The 27,778-nt window shown below is 37.7% G+C and overlaps 2 protein-coding genes across 5 annotated transcripts in view; one reads left to right on the forward strand and one right to left on the reverse strand.

The window, feature by feature from the left end:
- The window catches only part of SGTB (small glutamine rich tetratricopeptide repeat containing beta), a 46,572-nt gene extending 23,241 nt beyond the window's left edge, over window positions 1–23,331 (forward strand). Inside the window, exons 6-11 of the mRNA XM_039255500.1 lie at window positions 12,151–12,255; window positions 16,410–16,548; window positions 16,653–16,715; window positions 19,975–20,012; window positions 20,238–20,321; window positions 21,822–23,331. Coding sequence (XP_039111431.1) covers window positions 12,151–12,255; window positions 16,410–16,548; window positions 16,653–16,715; window positions 19,975–20,012; window positions 20,238–20,321; window positions 21,822–21,933 — 541 coding nt within the window. The 3' untranslated portion in view covers window positions 21,934–23,331. The remainder of the gene's footprint in view (window positions 1–12,150; window positions 12,256–16,409; window positions 16,549–16,652; window positions 16,716–19,974; window positions 20,013–20,237; window positions 20,322–21,821) is intronic.
- A 3,166-nt stretch (window positions 23,332–26,497) lies between these two features.
- The window catches only part of TRAPPC13 (trafficking protein particle complex 13), a 40,228-nt gene continuing 38,947 nt past the window's right edge, over window positions 26,498–27,778 (reverse strand). For all 4 annotated transcript variants that reach the window (XM_039255525.1, XM_039255524.1, XM_039255523.1 and 1 more), the window contains one exon: window positions 26,498–27,733. In XM_039255525.1, the coding sequence (XP_039111456.1) occupies window positions 27,626–27,733 (108 nt within the window). In that variant the 3' untranslated portion in view covers window positions 26,498–27,625. The remainder of the gene's footprint in view (window positions 27,734–27,778) is intronic.

The following is a 27,778-nucleotide window of genomic DNA, read 5'->3' on the forward strand; positions in this document are numbered from 1 at the left end:
GGCTCCAGGCCCTGAGCTGTCAGCACAGAGCTTGACACGGGGCTTGAGCCCACAAACAGTGAGATCATGACCTGAGCCAAAGTCGGATACTCAACCCACTGAGCCACCCAGGTGCCCCAGATTGAAGGTCAGTTTAAATTAAATTAAATTTCAGTAGCCACATGTAGCTTGTGGCTACTGTCCTGTACAGCGTAACTGTATATTAAAGATATAATCCATTTGTTCTAATTGCATAGCTTCCTATTTGCCTTCTAATGTTTTTCATATGTAAAGCTCTTAAATATTTGTGTAGACAAGTTTGTTTTTTCTTTCTTTTGAATTTCATTCCAGTATTTTTAAGTCTTCTTTATTTACTTAAACTCAAGTTAGTTAACATACAGGGGAGGATTGGTTTCAGGAGTAGAGCCCCGTGATTCATCACTTACTTATAACACCCAGTGCTCAACCTAACAAGTGCCTTCCTTAAAGCCTATCACCCATTTAGCCCATCCCCCCACCCAACCCTGCCAGCAACCCTGTTTAAGAGTTTGCCGTGTTTCTAGTCTTCAAGTTTTCCCCACTTGCAGACCTGACAAATAACTTTTCTTATTTTTCCTTCATATTTAAATTATATCATTGCAAGTCTCTTCTGGTGAATGGTATCTATTTTAACCAATTTGAAACCTCATATGGCAGAGATCTCTAAAAACTACCTTTTGTTATATAGTAAATTCTTAGATTTGGAAGAGATATTTAATTTGGTCTAATCTTTCATTGAGTTATCCTTATCCTATTTAGGGTATTCATGCCCTTCTGAGATCGTCCCTTGTCCCCTGCCTTTTCTTTTGTTGTTCTGTCTTTTGGGATAGTCTTACTTATGTTGACACTGAATTTGTTTTCCTGAAGCCCTTGTAGCTAATCTCAGTTGGCAGTTTCTATTTTTAATCTTAAGGGCAATTACAGAATAATTATGATCTTTCTTTTCCATGATAATACCTTACATTTTTAAGTTTGCTACCATATTCATTTGAGTTCTTTTCTCCACCTTATATATTTGCCATTTTTAATGGCAATATACCTCAGGTAATACAGCTTGAAGTTCTGCACTTTTGCTCTAAACTCGTTCCAGTTTACCTGTATCTGTTTACTGTGTGGTTCCCAGAAATTTACACAGCATTTCCGGAATTGGTCTGACCACAAGCAGCCTTGTAGGGTTCTCGTTTAACCTACTTGTAGATAACATCGTTATATATTAGCATTTTATTTATTTATTGTTTTGAAGAACCCTGTTTTATTTTTTATTTTTTATAGTTTATTTTTTTTAGACAGAGACAGAACATGAGCGGGGGAGGGGCAGAGAGAGAGGGAGACGCAGAATATGAAACAGGCTCCAGGCTCTGAGCTGTCGGCACAGAACCCGATGTGGGGCTCGAACCCACGAACCAAGGGATCATGACCTGAGCCGAAGTCGGATGCTTAACTGACTGAGCCACCCAGGCACCCCTATATTAGCATTTTATAGCATTATTTATTAAATTAATATTTTGCTTTTGTTTTACTAACGTGTCTCTTCTTCACACATTCTCTGTATCCTGTCATTCAATCGCATTTTCATGCGGTAGGTTCTTGCAAATGTGGTAGGCTCTTGCCAAACACCTGCTGTGCAGCAGCGTTGTCACTGGAGGTAGAATTGGTTGTCTGCACTAAAATGCAAGATCTTCTGTTTTATCCCTGTAGAATTTTATCTTGTCACAGTCGCTTATGTGTATGACCCTTAACCTTTTTGGTAATTTGTAGAATAATTTGTAATGTGTGTTTACTTTTGCTCCTCGTTTCATGTCCTCCACAAACTTAAGAATGCATATATTACATTCTGTCAGTTATGAAGTCAACTAAGGGAGCAATCATAGGGAAGTGGTTAAGAGCCGGGGTTCTGACTCAGAGTCTTTGGATTCTAATTTCTGGCTCTGGCACTTACTAGATGTGTGACCTTGATCAAATTACCTAACATATGTATGCCTTAGTTTCCCCATTAGTAAAATGTGGACAATAGTATTTACCTCACAGGATTATTGCAGAGATCAAATAGTTAATACATATAAAGTGCTAGGAAGCTATCTAGTAAAGAGTGTTGTAACAATAATATTATTGTGTAATAATATTTAAAATCAATATATATTAATTATATATTAACTAAATATGTATTATACAATTAATTCTATATTCTATGATTATATTATAATTAGTCTATATTCTATAATTATAATTAGTCTGTAATATAGAATTATGTTATATAATTAATTCTAAAGTATAGAATTAATATAGAATGTTATTATTCAATATTATCATTATTATTTATGCACTCTGGGTTTTTTTGTTTTGATCACAATATGAAGAGAGATCCAGATTTATTGGAGTCTAAATATGTTGTATGTTGTCTTTGTCTGATTTAATAGAGACTGGTAGCAAGCCTGTTAAAATTAAAAGGAAATAATGTTAGTCTGATAGAAGTTGTTTTGAATTAATCTAATGTCATTTACCTTCTTTTTGGGGGTCTCTCTTACATTTTTATAAAAAATTTTGAAGTTGAAAGAAGTTTGCAGTAAATACTCTTATATCCATCCACATGAAGATATTGCCTTTAGTATCTTAGTATATTTGTTAATCAAATTTTATTCATCTATTTGTGGCCTTGTGTTTAGTAGTCCATCTTACTTTTGATGCATTTCAAGGTAAATTGCAGCCGTTAATACATTTTCCTCCTAAATACTTTATCATACAATATCATTAATAGAATTCAGTGTTTTACTTTTTTTTCTTTTGAGGCGAAATTTCCATGTAATTAAGTACACAAATTTTAAGTGTTCTTTGCCTGAATTTTGACTTTGTGTTGCACAAGTATATATGTATTCTGTATGCTCCTTCAGAGTCAGTTGCCTAAAACATCAGAAGCAACCATTGTTTTGTTTTCTGTACGAGAGATAAGATTTTTTTCTTTAAGAATTCCACATAAAAGGAATCATACCACATGTACTTTTTTTGTGTGAGACTGTTTTTATTCAGGTTAATGGTTTCAAGATACACCATGTTTTTGCTTGTCTTAGTGGTCTTTTTAAAAAATGTTTATTCATTTTTGAAAGAGAGAGAGAGAGTACAAGTCGGGGAGGGGCAGCGAGAGAGGGGCTGACAGAGAATTCGAAGCCGACTCTGTGCTGCCAGCTCGGTGCAGGGCTCGAACTCATGTACTGTGAGATTATGACCTGAGCTGAAGTCGGACATTCAACCGACTGAGCCACCCAGTTGGAAATAAAAATGTTCTTATTTTTAATTACTCAGTAGCACTCTATCGTTTGAGTGAACCACAGTTTGCTAAGCCATTTTCCTATTTATGGTCACCTGGGTTGCTTTTAGTTTTTGTTTGTTTGTTTTATATTTTGTACAGAATTTATAGTTGTTATTTGTGGAAGAGTTCGATCCATAAGAAATTTAGTTGTCTATACTAGACATCCAACTACATTTTCTTTACAAAAAAAAAAAAATCCCTTTATTAATATGTTCTGATAATCTAGCCCAGAAAAATAAAAAAATCCAAATAATTTATAGAAAATGAATTCCCCAAGCTGTGGATTTATGTTTTTTATTTCTGTCATCAGATAAATATATGTTTTAATTTAGCATATTAAATATTTGATACAAAAGCATTTAACAAAGTGTCACTGAATGTTATGACAAGATATAGATGTTATCAGAAAATTGCTTGTGTAGGGGCGCCTGGGTGGCTTAGTCGGTTAAGCGTCCGACTTTCGCTTAGGTCATGATCTAGTGGTTCGTGGGTTCGAGCCCCGTGTCGGGCTCTGTGCTGACTGCCAGCTCAGAGCCTGGAGCCTGTTTCAGTCTGTGACTCACTCTCTCTCTGACCCTCCCCTGCTCACGCTCTCTCTCTCTCTCTCTCCTAGAAATAAATAAAACGTTAAAAAAAAAATTAAAAAAAAAAAAAGAAAATTGCTTGTGTATAGAGCACAATAAGCCATACACTTTTAACTATGAATATAGTAAATTGGATCCTAAATAAATCATTTATTTCAAATGAGATTAGGGTTCATTAATAATCTTATGTTTGCTAGTATTTGATTAGAAGAGATTACTGGCAATACCTATGCTTGCTTTTCATTTAATTATTGTTAAATTGAAATCAACAATCATGCTTATCTTTTTCATTTAAATAGTATCTATTTTCCTGAGGAGTTCAGTAATAGAGCATGCAACTTAATATTAAATAACTAGAAAACTTTATTTGTATATTTAATTTAATTTGTATATTTAATTTAATAAAATATTGAAAAAAGATTTAAAAGTATTTTAGACCCTAGTAGGTTTTCTTTTTAGCTTCTTTAAAATGTTTGTTTATTTTTGAGAAAGACCGAGACAGAGCACAAGCTGGGAAGGGCAGAGAGAGAGAGGGAGACACATGATTGAAACTGAAACAGGCTCCAGGCTCTAAGCTGTCAACCCAGAGCCCAACAAGGGGCTCGAAGTCATGAGCCATAAGATCATGATCTGAGCCAAAGTTGGACACTCAACAAAGTGAGCCAGCCTGGTGCCTGTAGACCCTAGTAGTTTTAAATATCTCAGTAGCCTGTAGTCTTGCCAACTACCCCTTGCATTTTACTTAGCCAGCTGGCTGCCAAGAAATGGAAGTTCAGAATAGTGGAACTAGATCTTCCTTTGATATTCATTTTCACATTTTTGTTACTCATGAAAATAATGTTCACATGTGAAACATGCAAGGGTGAACCACAGCTTTCTTTTTATAGAAGTCACTTTAAAAATTTTTTTTAATGTTTATTTACTTTTGAGGGAGAGAGAGCATGAGCAGGGGAGGGGCAGAGAGTGGGAGACACAGCTCTGAAGCAGGCTCCAGGCTCTGAGCTGTCAGCACACAGCCAGAAGTAGGGCTCGAACTCACGAACCGTGAGATCATGACCTGAGCCAAAGTTGGACCCCTAACCAACTGAGCCACCCCAGCGCCCCTGGAAGTGATTTATTCATGTGTTAAAAAAATGAATCAGTTGGCATGGTTTTTTAACCTAGAATCTTTCTTTTCTAATATTTATCTTGTTTTAGCCTTTTACGCTCCTAATGAATGATGCTTTAGGCTCAGCTTAGGTACCAGGAAAACCTGAGTCTTTCCTTGAATACCTATCATTTATTTTTGCCTTTTTCTTCTAGAACTGACCATGATATGTGAAATTTATGTCAGTATGTCATACTTTGTGCCTTATAGTTACACACATACTTGTTTTGTTTCTTCAGGTGAAGGGCAGAGATTGGATCTTTTATCTTTTTGTATCCCCTATAGTACCTTGCTCTGTGCCTCACAGAAGTTTAGCCAATTTTTTTTTAAAGGCACAGAGGACTATACGTAGAGGACTGTATGCTTGTATACATAAAACAACAAATGATTGAATATAGGTCTAAAACATTTCCAGGTACTTTATAATATGAAATAATATTTTCTATTAAACAAGCCAGCTTTATGGGTCTTGTGTCCCTAAACAGTATTCTTTATTCCTTTTGTAGAACCTCATTGCTGACTTGACCCACATTTGTCTCATGTTTCTGGGATGGAGGGATGGTTGAGTGAGGCAATAAATGGAATTAAAGATGTACAGAGAGAGACAGAGCATTATGGGAAAATTGGTTCACAAGACCTCTCAGGTGATGGGGAATTTGAGTTGGAGCTAGATTTTATGGACAAGAAGAACTTAGAGGATAGGGGAAGGGATTTAGGATGGAGAGCATAGTTTAAAAGGCACAGTTAGGAATCATCAGGGCACAGTACCAAGGAATGTTAGTGACCCCATGAGCCTTGAGAAAGCTTGGAACAGAGACCACATTGTTTTGCACTCTGTTTTCCTCCACCTCCGTAAGCAGCATGTAGTCATTAGGCTCACTGGGAGTTGGACTCGGTTTGTTGAACTTGGAATTGAATCTCAGGTCAGCCACTTTCTAGCTCTGTGATCTTGGGCAGCCACTTAAGCTTTCTGAGCTTCAATTTCCTCACCTGTAAAATAGAGATGATACTAACCACATCATACGGTAGCTGTGAAGAGTGATAATGTATATAAAGGAAGTAGCATAGTTCTAGGCTTTCAGTACTTGTTTAGTTCAAAAACAGTGTAATTCCTAGTTGTGGAAATAGGTTTTGCTATAACTTATGCATGCATGACATATGGTATGGGAGATGTAAGGTACTTGTGATTTTTCTTTCTGCCTTATTTTCTATAAAAATAGAACACAGATTTTATCCATGGTCTTGCTCTAACAGAGTAAAGAAAGTGAGGTATCTGAAAATATGGTAACTCTGACTGTATTGTTCTGTTGGAATTTCATTAGTTATGCCCTGATAACCAGACAGCAGGGGCAGAGAGAACAGGCCACATTGATATGCAGTTCAGACATTGGCATGTTTGGCTTTATCTCACAGAAGACAGGAATGGAATATTGCCCGACTTCTCTTCCCTTTCCTGGCCTCAGAGGTTCAGGTGCCTGTGTCCTCTTTTGAAAGCTAGCTTACAGTTTGTGATCTAAATCTAAAGCAATCAAGATCAAAACATAGTCACCCTCTTTTTTTTTTTTAATATTTTTTTAAAAATATTTTTATTTATTTCTAGGAGAGAGAGAGAGAGACAGCGTGAGCAGGGGAGGGTCAGAGAGAGAGGGAGATACGGACTCTGAAACAGGCTCCAGGCTCTGAGCTGGCAGTCAGCACAGAGCCCGACGCGGGGCTCGAACCCACGAACCGCGAGATCATGACCTAAGAGAAAGTTGGACGCTTAACCGACTAAGCCACCCAGGTGCCCTGACATAGTCACCCTCTTAACATTCTGCCCATTCTTCTTTCTGGGTGTGATTCTCCCTGCTTTATTCCTTGTCTTGTTATCGGTATCTGAAGCGTGAGATCAGTGTACCTTTTCCATATACCTCCCAACAGCTCATTTGTGCCCTCCTCCATTTCCATCACTGTTCCCTTGGGGTCTTAAATTTGTTAAATTAGTGCTGTAGGAACTTCATTTGGCTTAACGTTTCTACTTGAAGAATTCTACCAATCCAATCTTCTGTGAAAAGGGTCTTTCTAAAATGTGAAATTAATCATGTAACTCTTACTTTCTATTTGCTATACCCAAATACCTACATGAGCAAACTTAAGCTCCTCCACCTGATGCATAAGCTATTTTATAATCTAGGCATTTTTTTTCTTTTAATTCCATTATATTCATCGTTCTCTACTCTCTCTGTACGTGGAATGTTTGACATTTGCTGACTTCTCATAAGTACCATGTTGGACATCTCTCTATGCTTTTATGTGCTCTGCCTAGAATGTTTCCTAGGAAAGACTTTTCAAAATTTTTTTAAATTTATTTTTTATTCATTTTTTTAAAGTAGTTTCCATGACCAACGTGGGGCTTGAATTCAGAACCCTGAAACCAACAGTCAGATGCTCTACTGACTGAACCACCCGAGCACCTCTGGAAAGACTTTTAAAATTTCTTTCCAACCTCCTGTCCATATACTTGTGCCCTTCCCCACCATGTCCTATGGAGTGGTGCTATCCAGTAAGGTAGCTCCTAGCCATGTGTGGCTGCTCAAATGTAGGTTCAACTTAATAAAATAAAAAATTCCGTTCCTCGGTTGCGCTAACATATTTCAAGTGCTCTTTAGTTACATGTGGACCAGGGACTACTGTATAGGCTAGCACAGGTGAAGAACTTCTTTATTAGAGAAAGTCTCTTAGCTAGCCCTGCAGAGGGTTAATCATACTTTTCTCATGTTGCCTCTTCCTCTGATACTTTGTCGATACCTCCTTTGATTCCATTGTTGGAATTGTACTATTTACTTATTTATTTGCATGTGTTTTTCCTTATTAAGGCAGTGAAAGACTGGAGGGCAGAGTTACCTTCCCTTCATCACTGTATTTGGTTTGGAGTTGAGAGTTTAGCATATTAAAGCTTCCAATGAAAGTTTGAGTTAAATTGATCCAGTGAATTTTAGAAGGGAGAATTGCCTTTACTTGAAGGCTTCTAATCGTGAAGTAGTCATATGTCAGCATCTTTTTTGTATGTATATAATAATAAATTATATATTACCTATAATATCATAAATGTTTTATATAATGTATGTGTATTTAAGAAAATAAATTTAAAACTATTAAAAACCTATTTCAACTTACTGAAAGACTAATACTTAAACATCCATATATACTTACCTTAGAATCAAAAATAGCTAGCATTTGCCATGTTTACTTCCATTTGTCTTTCTTTCTCTTTTTATGAGTGTGTGTGTGCATGTACATATGTATAACATTTTCTTGCTTCTCCCAAATACTTCGATTATATTTCTTAAGAATAAGGATATACTCTGCATAACTATCATACCCTTCATATGTAAGAAAATTGGCATTAATACTGAAATTTCTTCATTTGTCCCCAAAATACCTTCTATAGCTATATCTTTTCATCCAGAATCCAATCACTGTTTGTGTATTGCATTTTGCTCTGTTTCATCTGTTTTAATCTAGAAAATATTACTGTGTTCATTTATTTTTTTAATAGCATAGACATATTTGAAGAGTTCAGGCCAGTGATTTTTTTATAAAATGTGCCATTTTCTGGATTTGTGTGATTGCTTTCTCATGATTAATTTGAGGTTAAAGTTTGGTATGAAGCCTACATAAATAAAATAAATAACATAAATAAAAGTGTAACATTTTTTGGACTATAGTGGGAGGCACATAATTCCAAACTGTCCATTAATGGTGATTGTAAGTTTGATATCTTAAGGTGGTGACCACTGTATCTCTTATCATTCCTTTTGTAATTAAAAATTATCTGTAGGGTCAGATCATGTGACTATCCCGTTCCCCAACAATCTTTTACTCACTCTTTTACCATCCATTCATGATCTTTCCTTGACTCACTAAAATGCTAATTGCTACGAAATGATCATTAGAAAAAAATTAGAAAATTTTATCATTTCGTTTACAGGTATTTCCTCACATATTTCTGTAAAGAAGAACTATCGTTCCATTCCTGCATTTTCTCCTTTCCTCCTTCTTCTCCCTCCCCCAACTTTTTTGAGTATCATTATGGACTCATGAATTTTTAAAACTCTATTTAATGTGTTATAATAAATGACCATAATTATTATTTTTGGCACCTCTATTATTCCATATTTAGCTGGTGGGAACCCCTTTCAACTGGCCATGTGTCCTTTTATATAATTTTATTTGTTTCTTGGATACTTTATTGCTTTTTGAGACATCAAGGTATTCCAGCATTGCACTGTCCTTTCTCTGCCCTGGACCTGAGCTCAGCTATTTCAACAGGTAGCCCCTCTTCCTGTTATTGGAGAATAGAATTTAGAAACCAGGATCTGGTTGCAGGTCATGACCATTGCTACTGAAGAAGTGTTATTGCTTCTTCAGTACACAGAACTAGGAACTATAATTTTTGAAAAGGCATTGGTTTATACTGCCACAGAAATTTCCTTTACAGTTCCCCTTTTATATGGATTTCTGTTCTTCCAGAGTGAAAAACCCTGCTTTCCAGCACCACCAGTATATTTACTCATTAGCTCTACCCTTCAATATTCTTCAGTTGATAGTACAATGTCAACATTATACCACTAGCAAGCCTACTAAGTACACTTCACAGTTTCTTTGCAGATTTTTTCTCCTAAGAATCTATCTCATTAAAAATATATACTCAGAACACTGTACTTGAAAGTCACTTGAACTCTTGTTGATACACAGCATCATTTGTTTCTGTTTTACTCTGTTTGAGGGTTTGCTTTTTCATCCTTTTTGAAGTTGCATTCTCATTTTCATCCTAAGTACCAATGCCCACCCATCCTCTGTGAGAGTGAAACTTTTCAGATAAGTTTGATTTCTGAGCCATGTTCCTGTTTTCCATAAAGTTAAACTAACAGGATTCATCAGTAATAATGACTCTTTTTAGCCTTAATAATGCTTTTTGCTTCATGTCTGTTATTAGCATTTCTACATCAGCTTTTTTTGCTTGGTTTTCAGTTGGCCTGATTGTCTTTTTCTGTCCCTTTAATCTATGGGTGATTCTGTTTTAGGTAATATGTGTACAATTTGAGAAACCGATTTTTATCTAGGTTACTTTGTAATTGCTTTTAATTGCTTTGAATTGTTTTTATGCTATGATATTTTCTGGCTTCTCCCCTTCTTTTTTCTTTCTTGCCTTTTATTGTTTTGATTTCTTTTTACTTCATTTATTCTAATTGTTTGAAAGTGATACATTCTATGTCTTTTCTTTCAATGGTCATTTAAAAAATACTTATTTTTGAAAGCGTGAAAGCAGGGGAGGGGTAGGGAGAGGGGCCAGAGGATCCAAACCAGGCTCCATGCGTACAGCAGCAAACCTGATATGGGACTCAAACTCACAAACCATGAGATCATGACTTGAGCCAAAGTTGGATGCTTAACTGACTGAGCCACCCAGGTGCCACTTTATAGTCATCCTTGTCGTGCTTGTTAGTGTGTGTTGAATGTTCAGTCAAATAAACCCATACCTCTTTTTCATATGAACTGCCAAATGAGTTTGATGAATTCTGTACTTTCACAATTTTTTCCACTAAAAGAAAGGAGGTTACATGTTTGTTATTTTTTAAAATTTTATAACTTTAATTTGAAAAGAAAGGGCCTCAGTCATGCTATATGAAGAAAACTTGACAGAAAATCGGACTCACCACACTACCTTTCCTTTGTAGCCTGCCAGCCACTCGCCTCTCACACCACAGGAACTTGCACAGTGTTGAAGCCAGGAATCTTATTTTCATTTTTATTTACTTATTTTATTTGAAAGAGAGAGAGAGACACAGGCAGAGACAGAGACAGAGAGAGAGAAAATATCCCAAGCAGGCTCCACTCTTAGCACGGAGCCTGATTGGTGTGGGGCTCAGTCTCATGAACTGTGAGATCACAACCTGAGCTGAAACCAAGGGTCAGTGCTTAACCAGCTGAGCTACCAGGCACCCCCAGAAATATTATTCGGATTACTGCTCTATCCATTATGCCTAGAAAAGTGTCTGTGCATTAGCTAGACCTCAAGAGATATGAGTTGATGAATAAGAAATATTTATTCTGGAGAAGAATGAATGGGGCAGTAGTGGGATGGAGGGCAGGAGACATAAGGAATATTTCAGTTTGAAGGGCTTGCCTGTAGGACAGTCATTCTGTTTATTTAGTCTTTCTGCCTGTGGCCCTGAGGATTGAGTGAGCGCTACAACAGGGGAACAGAGGGCTGTCTGCTCTCAGGATTGTGTGGAGGAAGAGAAAGTGGCTTCATTATACTGTTAGGTCCCAGTTATTCCAGGAGAGATTTGTTAGAGGTAACCTGGAAGGGATTCAGTAGTGCTTACTCATTCTGGGATTCTGTGCTCAGTGGATGGAATGCGTTGCCATCCTTTGTGTGCAGCCAGATTTTGGCACACAGGTAAGTTAGATTTTCATCTTAAACTTGCCAGATGATGATCTTAACCTTACTAGTAAAGTGATCATTTAACAGCATACCTCTGGATAGCCATTTGCCACAGACTCTCATTCTGCATTCTTCCTTAGTAATCCCTTGTGTTTTCAATTTTCTGTTTGGGTAAATTCGAAAGGCAATAAGTAGGTAGATCACTTGTATGAATCACAAATTTGTCCTTTCTGTAAGAAAGCACACAGTGAAAGGCAGTCTGCATATTTTCTCTGAATTTTGTTTTTGTTTTCTTTTAATTTTTTTAATGTTTATTTTTGAGAGAGACAGAGCATAAGTGGGGAGAAAGGCAGAGAGAGACAGAGACACAGAATCCTAACCAGGCTCCAAGGTCTGAGCTGTCAGCACAGAGCCTGACACGGGGCTTGAACCCACAAACTGTAAGATTATGACCTGAGCCAAAGTCGGACACTTAACCAACTGAGCCACCCAGGTACCCCTGAATTTTGTTTTTGAGTTATTATAGAATTATCTTGGTCTGATTTAGATAATTACTAAAAGTTAAAGACAAAATGGGACAAGGAAAATACAGTTTTATTAGTACCTGACAATCTCAATTAGTGCCTTGACGGCTGCTTATAATAAAAATCTCTTCTCTTTCTCTTAGGGCTGCTGCTCAGAGTAAATTAGGTCACTACACAGATGCAATAAAGGACTGTGAGAAAGCAATAGCAATCGATTCAAAGTACAGCAAGGCCTATGGGAGAATGGGGTAAGTTTTGGCAAAATGTTCAAAGTAGTACCAAGGAGTATCAGATGTGCTGTTCTTAATGGCATAGTTTTCAGTTTCCTGCTGAAATATTGTACTCTCTATTAGGAAGATAAATATAACATTAAGAGAGGAAATGACTGCAATTTCTATGACTTGGAATAGAGATGATCATTTGTATGAATGGTTGGTTGTTGGAGAAAACCATACAACCATACTCGTAGACTCACTTCCTGTTCAGGGCCACAAATCTCAAATGAGCACTCAATATGTTGGTGGACAATCCTACTGTATTTCCTTCTAAATTCACCTTACTATGCTGAGTTGCTGCTTCCTATTTATCTCTCTTCAAATTTCTACCACACCCTCCATGGCAACTCTCAGCTGATGATATTGCCTTGCACTAACTAAGAAAATAGATGCATTTAGAAGAAAAGTAATTCTTCCTACTTCCAAATCAACCCATCTACCTGCATTTGTATCCTCACAGACTGCCTTTTGTTCCTTTTCAAATGGAAGGGTTCTTATTTAAGACTTGCCTTCACTCATGCCTTAGATCTCATCCCTTGGTAGCTTCTTCAGGACTTTACCCTTGGAGTCCTCTCCTTTATCTTCTGCAACACCAGGTTTCCTGTCTCTAACAGTGGCAGTGACTGCATGTGGAAAGGTCCTAGAAAATCACCCACTGGAACCATGATTTTATTCAGTGAGGCCGTTTCCCAGCTCCTCTTTTTCTGCCTTGCCCCCATGGCTGCCTGTGTTTGCTCTCTCATCTCCCTCATGTTTCATTTGCTCTCTGCTCACTCCAGTAGGGCCTTTGTCTCTATCACTCCACTAACAGCCCTATTCAAGGTCACCAGTTGTCTATATTTTGCCAAGGCCAGTGTTCATGTCTGTATCCTTACCCTGCTCCATGTTTTAGTATTTGACACAATTAACTTTTTTTTTTAAGATTCCTTATCTAAGTAATTTCTACGCCCAGTATGGGGGCTTGAACTCATGACCCCGAGATGAAGAGTCACATGCTCTTCTGACAGCCAGCCAGCTGCCCCAGCATGATTAACTCATTTTTGAAATACTTCATTCTCTCTGCTTCTGTGACATCCCACTTCCTAGTTTTCCTTCTACTTCTCTGGGTGCTCTTTCACAGTCTGTCTTACTGTTTCTTCCTTCTTTTCTGCCTCTAAATAGTGGTGTACTTCAGGACTTTCTCTCCTGCTGCTGCTGTTTGCCTGTTCTCTCTTCTGACTCCATCCTGTCCCATGGTTTTAAATTCTATCTTCAGTCAGTACTCATTATTCCTGGATTTGCCTACATGCTGCAATTTGTTTGCACCTCCCATATCAGTACTCACTATGCTTTGGTGTTCATTCACAGAAGGGTGAAAAATTTGAGTCACACGTCTATCATGCCAGTTCTCCATAGAGGTCCGATGAGGCAATGCTCTGCCTTTTTGTTTTAGCTTTTATGCTGTAAACGAGTGTCTTTTTCACAGTTGTTTTAGTGCTGTGTTTTTTTTTTTTTTTCATTTTGCATTTTTGCCTTTTGTGGTTGATTTCCCTGTTTACAGTGGCCATGAAATGTAGGCTGAAGTGTTGTCTAGTGTTCCTAAGCACAAGAAGGCTAGAATGTGCCTTACGAAGAAAATATATATGTTAGATAATTCTTGATCATAAATGAGTTAGTGTGGTTGTCTGTTAGTTCATTGCTAATGAGTCTGTAATATGTATTAAATAAGATTAAAAAAAAAAAAAACACATGTAAAATAAGATTATATTTTGACCTATTAATGAAAATGTTGTGATCAGAAGCTCAGAGGAGCCCAACCTTGTATTTCCTCTAGAAGGACTTATTCATTATTTACTAATTTCGTGCTTGTGGTGACTTTATAGAATATAACTACTGTTATTAATGAGACTCAACTTTATATGTTGATGGAGCTCTTAAGTTATATGTCTGAACTCCATACTCAGATAGTCAACTACTGTTAACCTCCACCTAGATGTTTAATAGGCATTTAAAGCTTAACTTGTCCCCAGAAGAACTTTTGTTCCCTTCTTAAATCTTTCCCATCTTAGTAAATGGTACCATGATTCACCTATACCCAGTGCTGAGGTCAAAAGCCCAGGAGTCATTCTTCATTCTTATTACACCTGACACAACTAATCTATCAGCAAGTCCTGTCACTCCTGGGTTCCACATCCAGTACTGTATATCTTGAGTTCAAGCCTTGAATGCTCTCTTGTTTATAGCCCTAGTCAAAATTACCATCTCTTATATAGGCTACTGCAGTGGCTTCGTAACTGGTCCCCCTGCTACCATTCCACCCCCACCTGTGTCCATCTGCAGAAAAGCCAGAGTGAACGTTCTAAAATGTAGATCAGATCTGTCGTTCCACTGCAACCAGAATAAAACCCAGACTCCAAACCATCGTCATATATGATCTGGCACCTGATTATTCCAGGATGTCATCTCTTTCCACACTATATTTTCTGTGCTTCCTCCTCATCAGCTTTTGTCCCTTTCCTTAAGCCTTTTCAGGGCCATTGTGTTTGCCTTATCTTCTCATTAGATGCTCCTCTCATTTTCATGTGACTGCCTTCTTCTCATCACTCAAGTCTTTTTAGTGTGGCTGTCTTCAAGCAGCTCCCCTATTCAGTCTCCTTAATATTGCTATTTTTTGTGTGTGCTTATTGCTTATCTTCCCAGGGAGGATGAAATTTTCTTAAACTCAGACTTTACCTTTCTCATTGTGAACTATAAAGTAGGCTCTGGTATGCAGTAGGGTTTCAATAAATACTTATTGACTATTGGTTAAGTGAGGACTCTGATGAAATATCTTTCATGGTTGACTAGTAGAAAACAAATTAGGTTCTGAAAACTTTCCTGTGGTTTGGCACTGTTTTCTGTCTAGATCAGAAGTCTGGGGGGCACCTGGGTGGCTCAGTTGGTTAAGCGTCCAACTTCAGCTCAGGTCATGATCTTACGGTTCATGGGTTCGAGCCCTGCCTTGGGCTCTGTGCTGACAGCTCGCTCAGAGCCTGGAGCCTGTTTCAGATTCTGTATCTCCCCCCCTCTCTGACCCTCCCCTGCTTACGCTGTCTGCCTGTCTGTCTGTCTGTCTTTCTCTCTCTCTCAGAAATAAATAAAACATTTAAGGGGCGCCTGGGTGGCTCAGTCAGTTGAGTGTCAACTTCGGCTCAGGTCATGATCTCACAGCTCGTGGGTTAGAGCCCCGTGTCGGGCTCTGTGCTGACAGCTCAGAGCCTGCTTCCGATTCTGTGTCTCCTTCTCTCTCTGACCCTCCCCTGCTCACGCTGTCTCTCTCTCTCTCTCTCAGAAATAAATAAAACATTAAAAATAAAAAAAAAAAACATTTAAAAAAATTTTTAAAAAAAGAAGTCTGGGAGGCAAGTCATCCAAGAAAGAATTGGAGTTATTTGTTAAAAATGAACCTAGAACAAAAAAAACCTCAGTACTATCTCTCCATATATACCATTATGGTATAGTTCTGAAGTAATTGTCTGATAAATTCTAACAAGATAGAGGAAAACATAAAAATTTAATGATTAACTCCTTGATCTGTGCCTGGCACAGATACGTGTTGAGTTGTAAAGGGTGTACATTTTGTTTACTTGACAATAAACATGTCTTGTTCAGGAGTAGCTTGCTGATGCCTCATAGCCTATTTATATTTTTATTTTTTTTAATGGCAGATTGGTCTTTACTGTGGCTCAGTGTCCCTGCTAGGAAGAAAGAAGAAAGTGGGACATAAGGAAGCACAAATCTAGTTCAGAGTTCTTTTAGCATCATGGAATTAAAATGGCCACAGGATTGTTCGTCAGCTCTCACCTTTGTGGAGCTTTATCATTCATAAGGCAAATTACTTCACATATTGGGCTTAAAATTGGAAGGGTAGGTAAGGGTCATTTCTAACATTCAATTCATGATTCATAGGACAGCCACGTTTGTCAGCAAGCAGAATGGAGAAACTCCAGACTTATGAATCTTGGAATTAGAAGGAATTTTAGTAATATTCCTGTGAATCATAGTACAGTGAATAAACTTAGTCTGGATTCACATTGAATACAGAGGCAGATGTATGTTTGTGATGTCATGATGTTCTTTAATGATATCTTACATTTTATTCTTTTCAGACTGGCCCTCACTGCCATAAATAAATTTGAAGAAGCAGTTACAAGTTATCAAAAGGCATTAGATCTTGACCCTGAAAATGATTCTTACAAGTCAAATCTGAAAATAGCAGAACAGAAGTTAAGAGAGGTATCCAGTCCTGTAAGTTATTAATGCCAAATGAGGGAAGTATTTTCTCTCATTCACAATTTATTATAACCAAATTTTAGTGGTTAGAATAATTCTCAAATACAATTGTTTTACAGACAGGAACTGGATTGAGCTTTGACATGGCTAGCTTAATAAATAATCCAGCCTTCATTAGTATGGTGAGTATATTTCCTTTTCTGCTCTGCTGGCTGTTTACCATAGAGTTATATGGTTCCCAAACTTTAAGAAACAAACGTGGGAGCTTTTGTCATGGTGGTGGGGGTAGTGGCAGTAGACTGGTCGCATAACACTCTGGCTCAGGTTTTTAACCTGCTTATGGACCTCTTTATGAGAAAGCCATGGAGGGACTTTAGGAAACCCATGGACTCCCTGAAAATTTGTGTATATGTATATATATACATTTTTCTATGAGAGAACCATATTTTTCATCTGACTGGTGAAGGGGTCTGCAAATCTACAAAAAATGAAAAGCAACTCTTTTACATGAAAGTGTCCTTAGGAAGATCCCTAATTGAGGTCTGATCTGAGGTGTTTGGCTGTGGTGTTTCCCTAAGCTCTCCTCTCAGCAGGGTCTGCTTCCTTCTTTCGTAAGAGTTTATTTGAACTTTTAGTATAATTCTCATATGTGTGTACTTCATCCTTCAAAACAACAAAACCACTCATGGATCTTTTTAAAAACATACATGTGCTGGTCCAAAAGGTGGAAACTCTGATTTCATGGGTCAGGGATGTTACCTGAGTAATCTGGAATATTCCTGGCTGAGAATCATTCATTCCACCACATGCCATGCCCTTGGACGGTGGTGGTACTACTTGTATTCATCTTTGGTTCCTTCCGAAAATGTCATGCATCCACAAAAATCTTCATTTGAATTGAAATGCATGGATGGCTCATTCCCAGTGAGGTAAAGAAGTCTTTTGAACATTTAGTAGATTTGTAACAATTGGTAGTTGAAATCTTTGTAGACAATAGTTAATTTTTGAATCACTCACCCTAAATGAGGTGTTGGGAAAACCACCACTTGCTTTTATTACTAGAGAGAGAATTATTTGACGGACTCACAAATAATTCAGTAACTCTCTTCAAGTCTCAGGATTGAGCCCATCAAATTTAAGTTGGTCTTCCTGTTTACATGCCAGCAACGGTATGTCTCTTTGTAGGTTTTGTGACATTTTTGAGCATTGTTACCCATTTGCAGGCATCAGGTTATGCTCTTATAGCAGGATGTGAAAATGGACTTCTTTTAGTTTCGCATTTGGCTTAGCCTTCAGGGTGCTGTGCGCCAAAGTGAAGTGTTGCAAAAGGTGCGGGTTAAACACATTTTGTGTGACTTGTACAAAGTCAAATTGATAGAGAGTAAAGATTTTTGGAGAAAGCTATTGAAGTTACAGAGCCGTTTTTCACGTATGGCGGAAGTAAAGGGCTGACCTCCTCTCCAGCCCACAGAGAAAAGGCTTTTCTGGCCTTCTGAGAGAGCTTTCTAGATGGCCCCTGTTTGGAAGACAGTAGACTGGGGTCTGACCTGTCAGCTAAAGAACGCTGTGTGGTTTAGGAAGTAACTGTACTGAAGCCAGTGGACCCGAGATGTGTTTCCTGTGGACCAAGGTGAGCGCATGTGATCATAAGATAGTCCTGTGTTAATCTGCCCAGAAAGGCCTCCAACACAGAGCCTTGAGAGAAGAGCCTGGGACTAAAGGGAAAGTCATGGTGTCCACCCAGAAAGTAAATTACCTTTCCCAGAAGATGGATGAGGAATGCCCAGAGTGGTGGGGGTGGGGAAAGTTTCTGCAGGACCTCAGAAGTGCCCAGAGAGAGAACCAGAGTAGTTTTAAACAACTTGCACATCCACCGAGCACGAGTGCAGAACCACTGAGCTAGTACCAGTCATCAAAGAGCTTGCCTGCACCTGTGACTCCTTCTTTCCTAGAAGGCCAGGACTCTTGCCTAACAAGTAGGAAGAGGCATAGAGGCATTGTGGTGAAAAAAGAGCAGGCAACTGACCCACGTCTAGTAGGCCCATGCTTGGGAGGCGAAACTTTTTGCCTGTAAATGAAGTTTTATGTATTTGGTTATTACAGTGAGCAAGAAGTAAATTCCTCAACCGGAGTTCACTTTCTGCCTGAGAGCGATTAGAGGACTCTGTAGTTGAAAGTGGCCAGAAAAGCCTTAGGATCTGCTCTGTATTTCTTCTAAGTCCCAGAATCTAGAAGAGGGCGAACTGCTTTTGCAGAATCAGATTAAAGGGATTGTGAAAGGGTTAGCTGGCTGTCTCATTCAGTTAAGTGTCCGATTCTTGATTTCGGCTCAGGTCAGGATCTCATGGTTCATGAGTTTGAGCCCCACATCAAACTTGGGAATCTCACTTTCCCTTTCTCTGCGCCCTTCCCCTACTTGTGCTCTTTCTCTCTCTCTCTCAAACAAACAAAGATTGTGAAACAAAATGCTTTATATTTATAGCTCATAAATCCTGCTTTTCCCGTGTAATGTCCATAGCACTCATGTGCTGGCACCAGAAACACCAATCTTGAAACTTGAGGAGAATTATTGAATTATTTGCAAGCAAGTCAATCAATTCTCTTTATGGCAATGAGAGCAAGTGATGGCTTCTCCCAACACTTTGTTTAGGGTCAGTGAATGAAAAGACACTGTCTACAAAGATTTAGACTCCTTTTAAATTTTACATGAACATTGTTGATGGAACAGATTTGAGGCCAATTTTTTTTATGCTTTCAAAATAGAAAGTTTTACAAGTGAATGTATGAATACATGGAATTCGCCTCCCACTCTAAGCACAGGAAGGATTACTGAACCCCATGGAACAAGGTTGCATCTCTGAGAGTCCTCTTTTGAAGGAGACCCTCAAGGGTAGAAGATTCTTTAACCATACTTTTATGTATTTGAAAAACTTTTTTAATGATCTTATTTATTTCTGAGAGAGAGACAGACAGCATGAACAGGAGAGGGTCAGAGAGAGAGGGAGACACAGAATCTGAAGCAGGCTCCAGGCTCTGAGCCGTCAGCACAGAGCCCGACGCAGGGCTTGAACCCACGAACTGTGAGATCATGACCTGAGCTGAAGTTGGATGCTTGACCGACTGAGCCCCCCAGGCGCCCCTAACCATAAAGTGTTTATTTTTCCTGTTGGCTTTATTGATCTGATTGGTAGTAGTAAGTAAACTGCTTAGTTCATTATAGTGTTTGTAATCTCTTTATCTTTGCAATAAATTTTCAATCCTAGTACTTCCTCTTTTTTTTTTTTTTTACATTCCCACTCTTTTGAGTATGCTAAAACTCTAAAAAATGTTAGTATATACATGGTTTCACTTTCATTCTTTTTATTTTTCCTCCCCAAGTCTTTGTTAAAGACCCATATATATTAACTGCCTTTAATGGGAAATGCCTCTTTTCAATTCCAGGCAGCAAGTTTAATGCAGAATCCTCAAGTTCAGCAGCTGTAAGTATATTTTCCCTTTCCACTTCCCCTGCCAAGCTCTAATTTGAGCACATCAGCTCAAAAATAAGTGATAAAGTGATAGATGAATGCCAATTAGAACTTATAGCCATGCACATTTGACCTGATTTCCTACACAGGGTGGGTATATTTAGCTGATTTCTCCTTAGTCTCATGTTTGTTAAGAATATATGCCAATCCTAGTGATCGATCTCTTGCCTATTCTAGAATGTCGGGAATGATGACAAATGCCATCGGGGGACCTGCTGCTGGAGTTGGAGGCCTAACTGACCTGTCTAGCCTCATCCAAGCGTAAGTGTTATTTAAATACAAATAGTAAAAATGTTTATGTTTTACAGCTTGCCTCTAAAGTGAGAGGACCAGGGTCTTCTTTTTAAAATGTTCATTTACTGGGGCGCCTGGGTGGCTTAGTCGGTTAAGCGTCCGACTTTCACTTAGGTCATGATCTCGCGGTTCGTGGGTTCGAGCCCCGCGTCGGGCTCTGTGCTGACTGCCAGCTCGGAGCCTGGAGCCTGTTTCAGTCTGTGACTCCCTCTCTCTCTGACCCTCCCCTGCTCACGCTCAATCTCTCTCTCTCTCTCTCTCTCTCCTAGAAATAAATAAAAAAAAAAAAAATAAAAAAAATAAAATGTTCATTTACTGTTAGCATCAGTGTTTCCATGAGTTATTCAATCTAAAGAAGTTTATAAATTGTAATCCTCAGGCTGAAGTTCAGCCTGAAGCTCTGGATCCATGAAAAAGTTTTTCGGCAGATTTGAATAGCTACTCAAGCATGTAGATGAAAGTCAAATATCTGTTTAAAGAATGTATTAATTTATTAATTATGTATATTCAAAAATCATGTATTACATGTATTCATATCCTGACAATGTAGGAAACTATTTCATTTGAACTTTTTCAGTGCATGTCATCACTAAAGAAACTCTTTGTATCTTCTCGTTACTTGAGCACACTACCCGCACTTTCCACCCAAGTTGCTTAAGATACTTTTTTTTTAATGTTTATTTTGAGAGAGACGGAGCAAGCATGTGAGTGGGGGAGGAGTGGAGAGAGAGAGAATCTCAAGCAGGCTTGCTCTGTCAGCACAGAGCCCAGCATGGGGCTCGATCTCCCAAACCATGAGATCATGACCTGAGCTGAAATCAAGAGTTGGATGCTTCACTGACTCTGTCACCAGGTGCCCCCAAATACTCTGCCATTTTAGTTGATTTTTGAATCTGTGTCATATTGTCACTGGAAATTTTAAATGACACAAATACCATTTCCTTTTTTGATCACAAGCATGTTACCCCACTTACAATAATGCATTTTTACAGTGATCTTTAAGTGGCCTCATTATAGTGATACGTCATTGAGGGTGACACAGTCAGGAATTTGTATTGTTTCTTTGCCTTCGTAAAAATCAGTTCTCTTAGTTGATATATAGGTGACCAGAATGGGTGTGACACCCATCATACCTGATGACAAGAGAAATTCTTTGCCTCGTATTTGAGCACATACAATGAAAGCATGTACTTTTCATGCCTTAGCTTGTTTGTGGTGTGGATTTCATGCATTTCAGGAAGTCACTTTTTAGTGTGGGCGTTTTGTTCCTTAGAAAGAACACTGTGCCATAATAATGCTATATGGAGGCATTGGTAAACTTGAAGAGACTAAAGTCGTGATTCTAAAACTTGTTTTTATAGAAAAAGTTCCCTCTGAGTAATACCCACATCCTCTATAGTTCTTTTTGCATGCATATTATGTGACTGGAAATTCCCTAATTCATACCACTTTGCCTCTTTACTACAGGGGACAGCAGTTTGCTCAGCAGATACAGCAACAGAATCCTGAACTTATAGAGCAACTTAGAAATCACATCCGGAGCAGATCATTCAGCAGCAGTACTGAAGAACATTCCTGACTTGACCAGGGACCCTGGCCTGGAGCACAAATGATTATGGCTCTTAAATGTTTGCTGTAGATAGTGGCCAAAACAAAGACACCTAAAGAATCAGTCTAGATGATAGGTTTATCATAAACAGACTTGAACATAACATGACTCCTTTTAAACAAATGCTCAGTATCCCTGTTGAGTGCCAGTATAGTACTGAACAGGGTTCCATTTTCAAATCAAATCTTCATCATCATATTTGTATATTAGACCTAATAGGAGAGTCTATTTATTGAATAGTAGGGCTGTGTATTGGCAAGTTTTTTAGCTCCAAATTCCCGTAAGCAAACTTTTCTGAAAGATGGAGATGACCTAGGTTTCTCATGCTGATTTAGGAGAAATATACTGGCCACTGAACAGCATGTCTGCAGAGAAGAAATTTGTTGCCTAGTTTTAGCTCTGATAGTGCTATCAGTACTGAATATGTATCACAGGGGCCAGTTCTGTCCTTAATGCTGCTTGTTCTGATGGGGAACAAGGAATAAGAAGAGCTGGTGGGAAGCAGCATTTGGTGCAAGGGTTGTTTTGCAATGAGAAATAGATGCTGTGAAAGTACAGAAGGTAAAGGTAGGATGTTCAGGTTTTTTGCATAGTTCTTAATTAATCTTGCCTGCAGTTTGGTCTTGATAACATTAGCATGGCCAATTACTCTAAGTACATAATAAAATACATTTAGAAATCCTTAATGGTACTGGTTAGGTCCGTTGTATAACTATTCAATTTAACTTAGCACAATTTCCCCAATGGTGACCTTACCATGGAAACTCTTAAATATATTTACATTTAAATAAGCCAGCGGTTTGGTCCTCAAGTTAAGGATTTTCTAAGTGGCATTTAATTATGTGCCTATAAATAATGATTTCTTAAAAACTAATTATTTGATGGATTATAAAAAGCTTCTATCACTAATGCTGCTTGTTCATATAAACTTTTGCTATAATTTGGCTTGGCATGTTGCTATTATGCTTCATCTTAATTTGATATAATGTAAACATAACAGGGGACTTAAAATATTTTATTGAAATCAGATCATAGTAGTTAATGAAGAGATATGACATTAAGTATTAATGGCATGACTCTAACTACAGTGGAGAGACTATTTTCACTAGAATTTCTTTTGTTATTGATGGAAATTGGTTAAGTTGGATGAACAAGTGTTGTGAGAGAAAACTGAAAAATTAAGAAATGTAAGATTAAGCCCCTAATACTCATGATGATGAGGACCTTACTATAACTGATCTCCTCAAAAGACTAATAACGTGGTATCTACAAGGTTAAAAATCAACTCTTCCTTTCTTTCCCCTTGTGAGATCAGAACAGTGGTTCTATAATTTCACTGTAAGAATTAATTAAAAATGCAGTTCCCGAGCCACACTTTCAATTTGTATTTAATAGGTCCAATAGTAAGGCCTTGGAATCACCATTTTAAACAGCAAACTACCACGTGGTTCTGATGTAGGTCTAAGGACTCTAATTTAGAGTAACAGTAAGTTAGAGATTTCTCCTCAGACCAGCAAATACCTCACTGCCTGTGGTCAGCTTACAGGGAAAACCCATAGGAATCTATAGTCTGGCCAGAGAAGAGCAGGACTTAAATTTTAGGCCCTCTGAATTCAATATCCTGTTTTCCATTTAAACCAACTTTATTTTTCATGAGGTTAAATTCATCTCGGAGTGTTCAAGTGTAATACAGAATGAAGAACTAACTATTCACATGAAAGTTAGGACGGTGTTGAAAAGAAAAGTGAAAGTTGATCCACAATTAAAAATTTGCTACTCTTGGGGTACTTGGCTGGCTGAGTCCCTAGAGCATGCAACTCTTGATCTCAAGCGCCATGTTGGGTGTAGAGCTTACTTAATTAAAAAAAAAACAACAAAACTTAGCTACTCTTATCCAGTGATAAGAAAAAAGTTTCTAGCAAAACTATCTTAAGTATACTACAATGCTTTTAGATCAGTAAGACTGGTAAGCCTTTAGGTGATTGACTAGGAATATTAAGAAAACACAAATCAACAGTACCAGAAGTGAAAGAGGGGTGTCCCTGCAGCCATTCAGACTTGAAAAGGTAATCAGAGAATACAGTGACCAACGTCTCATATATTGGACAAGGTACATGAAACACACAAATTCCCTCTAAGTTAAAAGCTACCCAAGTACAGTGAAGAAATGGATATCTCCCAGCAGAGCAAGCTATAGGCCCAGATGATTCTAAGGGTAAATTCTGCCAAACACTTAATGGAAGCAATACTATCAATTCTACATGATCTCTTTCAGGAAATAGAAAAAGAGAAAACCACTTCCAACTTATTTTATTTAGCTATTACTATTACTTTGATACCAAAATCAGACAAAGGTATAAGGAAAACCATTTTATTTTTTTTTTACAAATAGTTTATTGTCAGTTAGTTTCCACATAACACCCAGTGCTCATCCCCACAAGTGCCCTCCTCCATGCCCATCCCCCCTCCCCCCCACATCCATCAGTCCTCAGTTTTTGTCAGCATTCAAGAGTCTCTCATGGTTTGCCTCTCTCCCTTTCCCCCACCATTTCCGCCCTTCTTCTCCCCCTTGTTCCTCAGTTAAGTTCCTCCTAATCCTCCTATACGTGCAAACATATGATATTTGTCCTTCTCTGCCTGACTTACTTCGCTCAGCATAACACCCTCAAGGTCCATCCATGTTGCTACACATGGCCAGATTTCATTGTTTCTCATTGCCGTGTAGTATTCCATCGTATAGATAAACCACATATTCTTGATCCATTCGTCCGTGGATGGACACTTAGGCTCTTTCCATGTTTTAGCTATTGTGGAGAGTGCTGCTATGAACATTGGGGTACATGTGCTCCTATGCATCAGCAATACTGTATCCCTTGGGTAAATTCCTAGCAGTGCTATTGCTGGGTCCTAGGGGAGTTCTATTGTTAGTTTCCTGAGGAACCTCCACACTGTTAAGGAAAACCATTTTAAAACAATGTCTTGATTTGCTAATATCTATAGTCATTCTTTTACATGAAGAGCTGGTATATTTCTTCCATTTCAACTTTCTGGTCTGTTTTTTTGTTGTTAGATTTTTTAATTTAAAAAATATTTATTTTTTTATTATAGTTTATTGTCAAGTTGGTTTCCATATAACACCCAGTGCTAATCCCAACAGTGCCCTCCTCCATGCCCATCACCCCTTTTCCCCTCTCCCCCACCCCCATCAACCCTCAGTTTGTTCTCAGTATTTAACAATTTCTTATGGTTTGCCCCCCTCCCTCTCCTTAACTATTTTTTCCCCTTCCCCTCCCCCATGGTCCTCTGTTAAGTTTCTCCTGTTCTGCATATGAGTGAAAGCATATGGTTATCTGTCTTTCTCTGCCTATTTATTTCACTTAGGATAATACCTTCGAGTTCCATCCACATTGCTACAAATGGCCAGATTTCATTCTTTCTCATTGTCTGGTATGTTTCTTGGCTGATACACCACGTATGACAAATTCAGTCTAGGTATCAGTCCACTTACTTGGATTTCCATTTTATTTAAGTCATTTTTGCTCTTCAGATACCTTCATTACTTTGGAATCACTACATTGCAAATTATTTCAAGAAAGTTTGGTGCAGTTGTATTGTTCTAGCTCCTCTTAAAGTTATAAGGAATGCCCCAAGTACTATACTGGCTGGTATGGAACAACAGGACATTGAATCTATATTCATTCCACTTAGGAATGACTGGCTTCCATTAACCACATTTCATTATTGTAGTTATAGCTGTTATGATGCTATGTAAAACCTAAAAGTTCCTTTTTATGCAAATGATATTTTCATTTAATGTATCAAACTGTTTATCTAATTTATAATATGGTTTAAACAGATCCTTTCTAAGATAACATTATCTTAACCTTTACTTAAGGGATGGACAATGTGTATCATAAAAAGAGAGTTTATAATTAGATCAAATTATATAGCAGATTCCAAGAGACCATTATGTGCTATTTTTAAATCTGGAACAATGAAACAGAAGGTTCAATCATGAGAAGACACTTGAAAAGCAATCAAAATACACAGTGCAGTGGCTATAAAGTCTTATTTAATCTTACTCATTCTGGAAGACAGACTTCAACTTTACATTGCTTGCACTTTATTTTGCACAGATTTCATTATTAGTGCAATTTAAGGGGCAAATCTCATTCTGAATATAGTTTTCACTTTGGACCAAATAATTTGTCATGGCAATAAATAATTATGCATTTAAAAAAACAAATTTTTGTATTTGGCTTAATGCACTCTTAACAGTTATGCAATTCTGTATACGTTCTTGAATTTCAACTTACCAAAATAAGTATTTAACAGCATAAGCTTTTGTTTTCCTTACAAAATATTCAAACTTACTATATTCATGTTGCAAAGTTGTTTACAATCTTTTTTTTAAATGTTTTTATTTATTTTTGAGAGAAAGAGAGAGCACAAGTTGGAGAGGAGCAGAGAGGGAAACACAGAATCAGAAGTAGGCTCCAGGCTCTGAGCTGTCAGCACAGATGTCAGCACATGGGGCTCAAACTCACACGCCATGAGATCATGACCTGAGCTGAAGTTGGATGCCTAACCAACTGAGCCACCCAGGAGCTTCTCAAAATTGTTGACAGTATTAACTTTCTCACTGTTTTGTTCCTGACATAAGTAAATGAGTGTGATTACATATAGAGATAGACAATTTTGTAGCAGTAATGCATGATTTAGGGTTCAAAATCAAGTATCAGAAGGTAGAAATCCTTTAAATATATCTTATGAAAATAAGTCGCTTGTTTTTCAATATGAAAAAAAAAACCAGGAATTTTTGGCTTTGAATTAGAAAATAACCAGGTTTCTTAGTTACAAGTTAACAGAGTAGTCAACAATCCAAGAAACGAAACCAATTCTGATCTGCTGTTAGTAACTGAAATTTGTATGTGTTTATATATACATACAAACACAGATTCATACAAATATAGTAACTTTGAAAACAATATAAGGTTATACATGAGGACTACTCTAGTTGTTTTATTTATTATTATTATTTTTATTCTAGTTGTTTTCAACTTTTTCTGCTGACTGAGGAGTTAGTGAAAAAATGGACTAATTGAAAAGTTTTTAATAAAGTATTTTAAGAATCTAAAGTTTTAAGAAACAATTCTATCTTCTAGATCAAGGTCAGCAAACTACAGCCTGATGGCCAAATCTGGCCAGCTGCCTGTTTTTGTAAATACTGCTCTGCTCTTTTTACCTACTGGCTGTTCTCCCAGAGCTGAATATTTTGAATAGAAACCACATTCCCTGAAAAGACAAATATTTAGTATCTGGCCCTTTACACAAAATGTTTGCTGACCCCCTTTCCTGATACTTGCTACAGGCAAATGGCCTCAAATACAGAGCTTTTGGAGAACAAAGTCCAACAGTTATCTAGAAAAGAAATGAAATAGGATGTGTAAAGAAAATGTACAAATGTTCTTTTAGAATACAGCTCATAAGATAAAATCAGTAGATGGTTCTTTTCAAAACAAGTATTTAATATTTTAACTTTTGCAGGAAAGAAATTTAAATAATAGATATTTTTGTTGTAGACTTGATCATTTCACAAAGGTGACAGAAATCCAGAAAGTTCTGTTAAAATCAATGAAAAGCAGAACACTGGAAATTTTCTTCAGCTCTCCACTTTGATGGCCGAAGATACCACACAGACCTGTGCGATGTCATCATATTCGTATGTTCTCTTTAAGAACGTGTCAGTTAGTCTTAAGCCGGAGACACTCTATTGAGAGAAAGATACTTGTGTAAATTTTCATTCATTGGTGTT

The sequence above is a fragment of the Hyaena hyaena genome, unplaced genomic scaffold, assembly GCF_003009895.1.
Source record: "Hyaena hyaena isolate Hyena2069 unplaced genomic scaffold, ASM300989v1 scaffold_530, whole genome shotgun sequence".
Taxonomy (NCBI): Eukaryota; Metazoa; Chordata; class Mammalia; order Carnivora; family Hyaenidae; genus Hyaena; species Hyaena hyaena.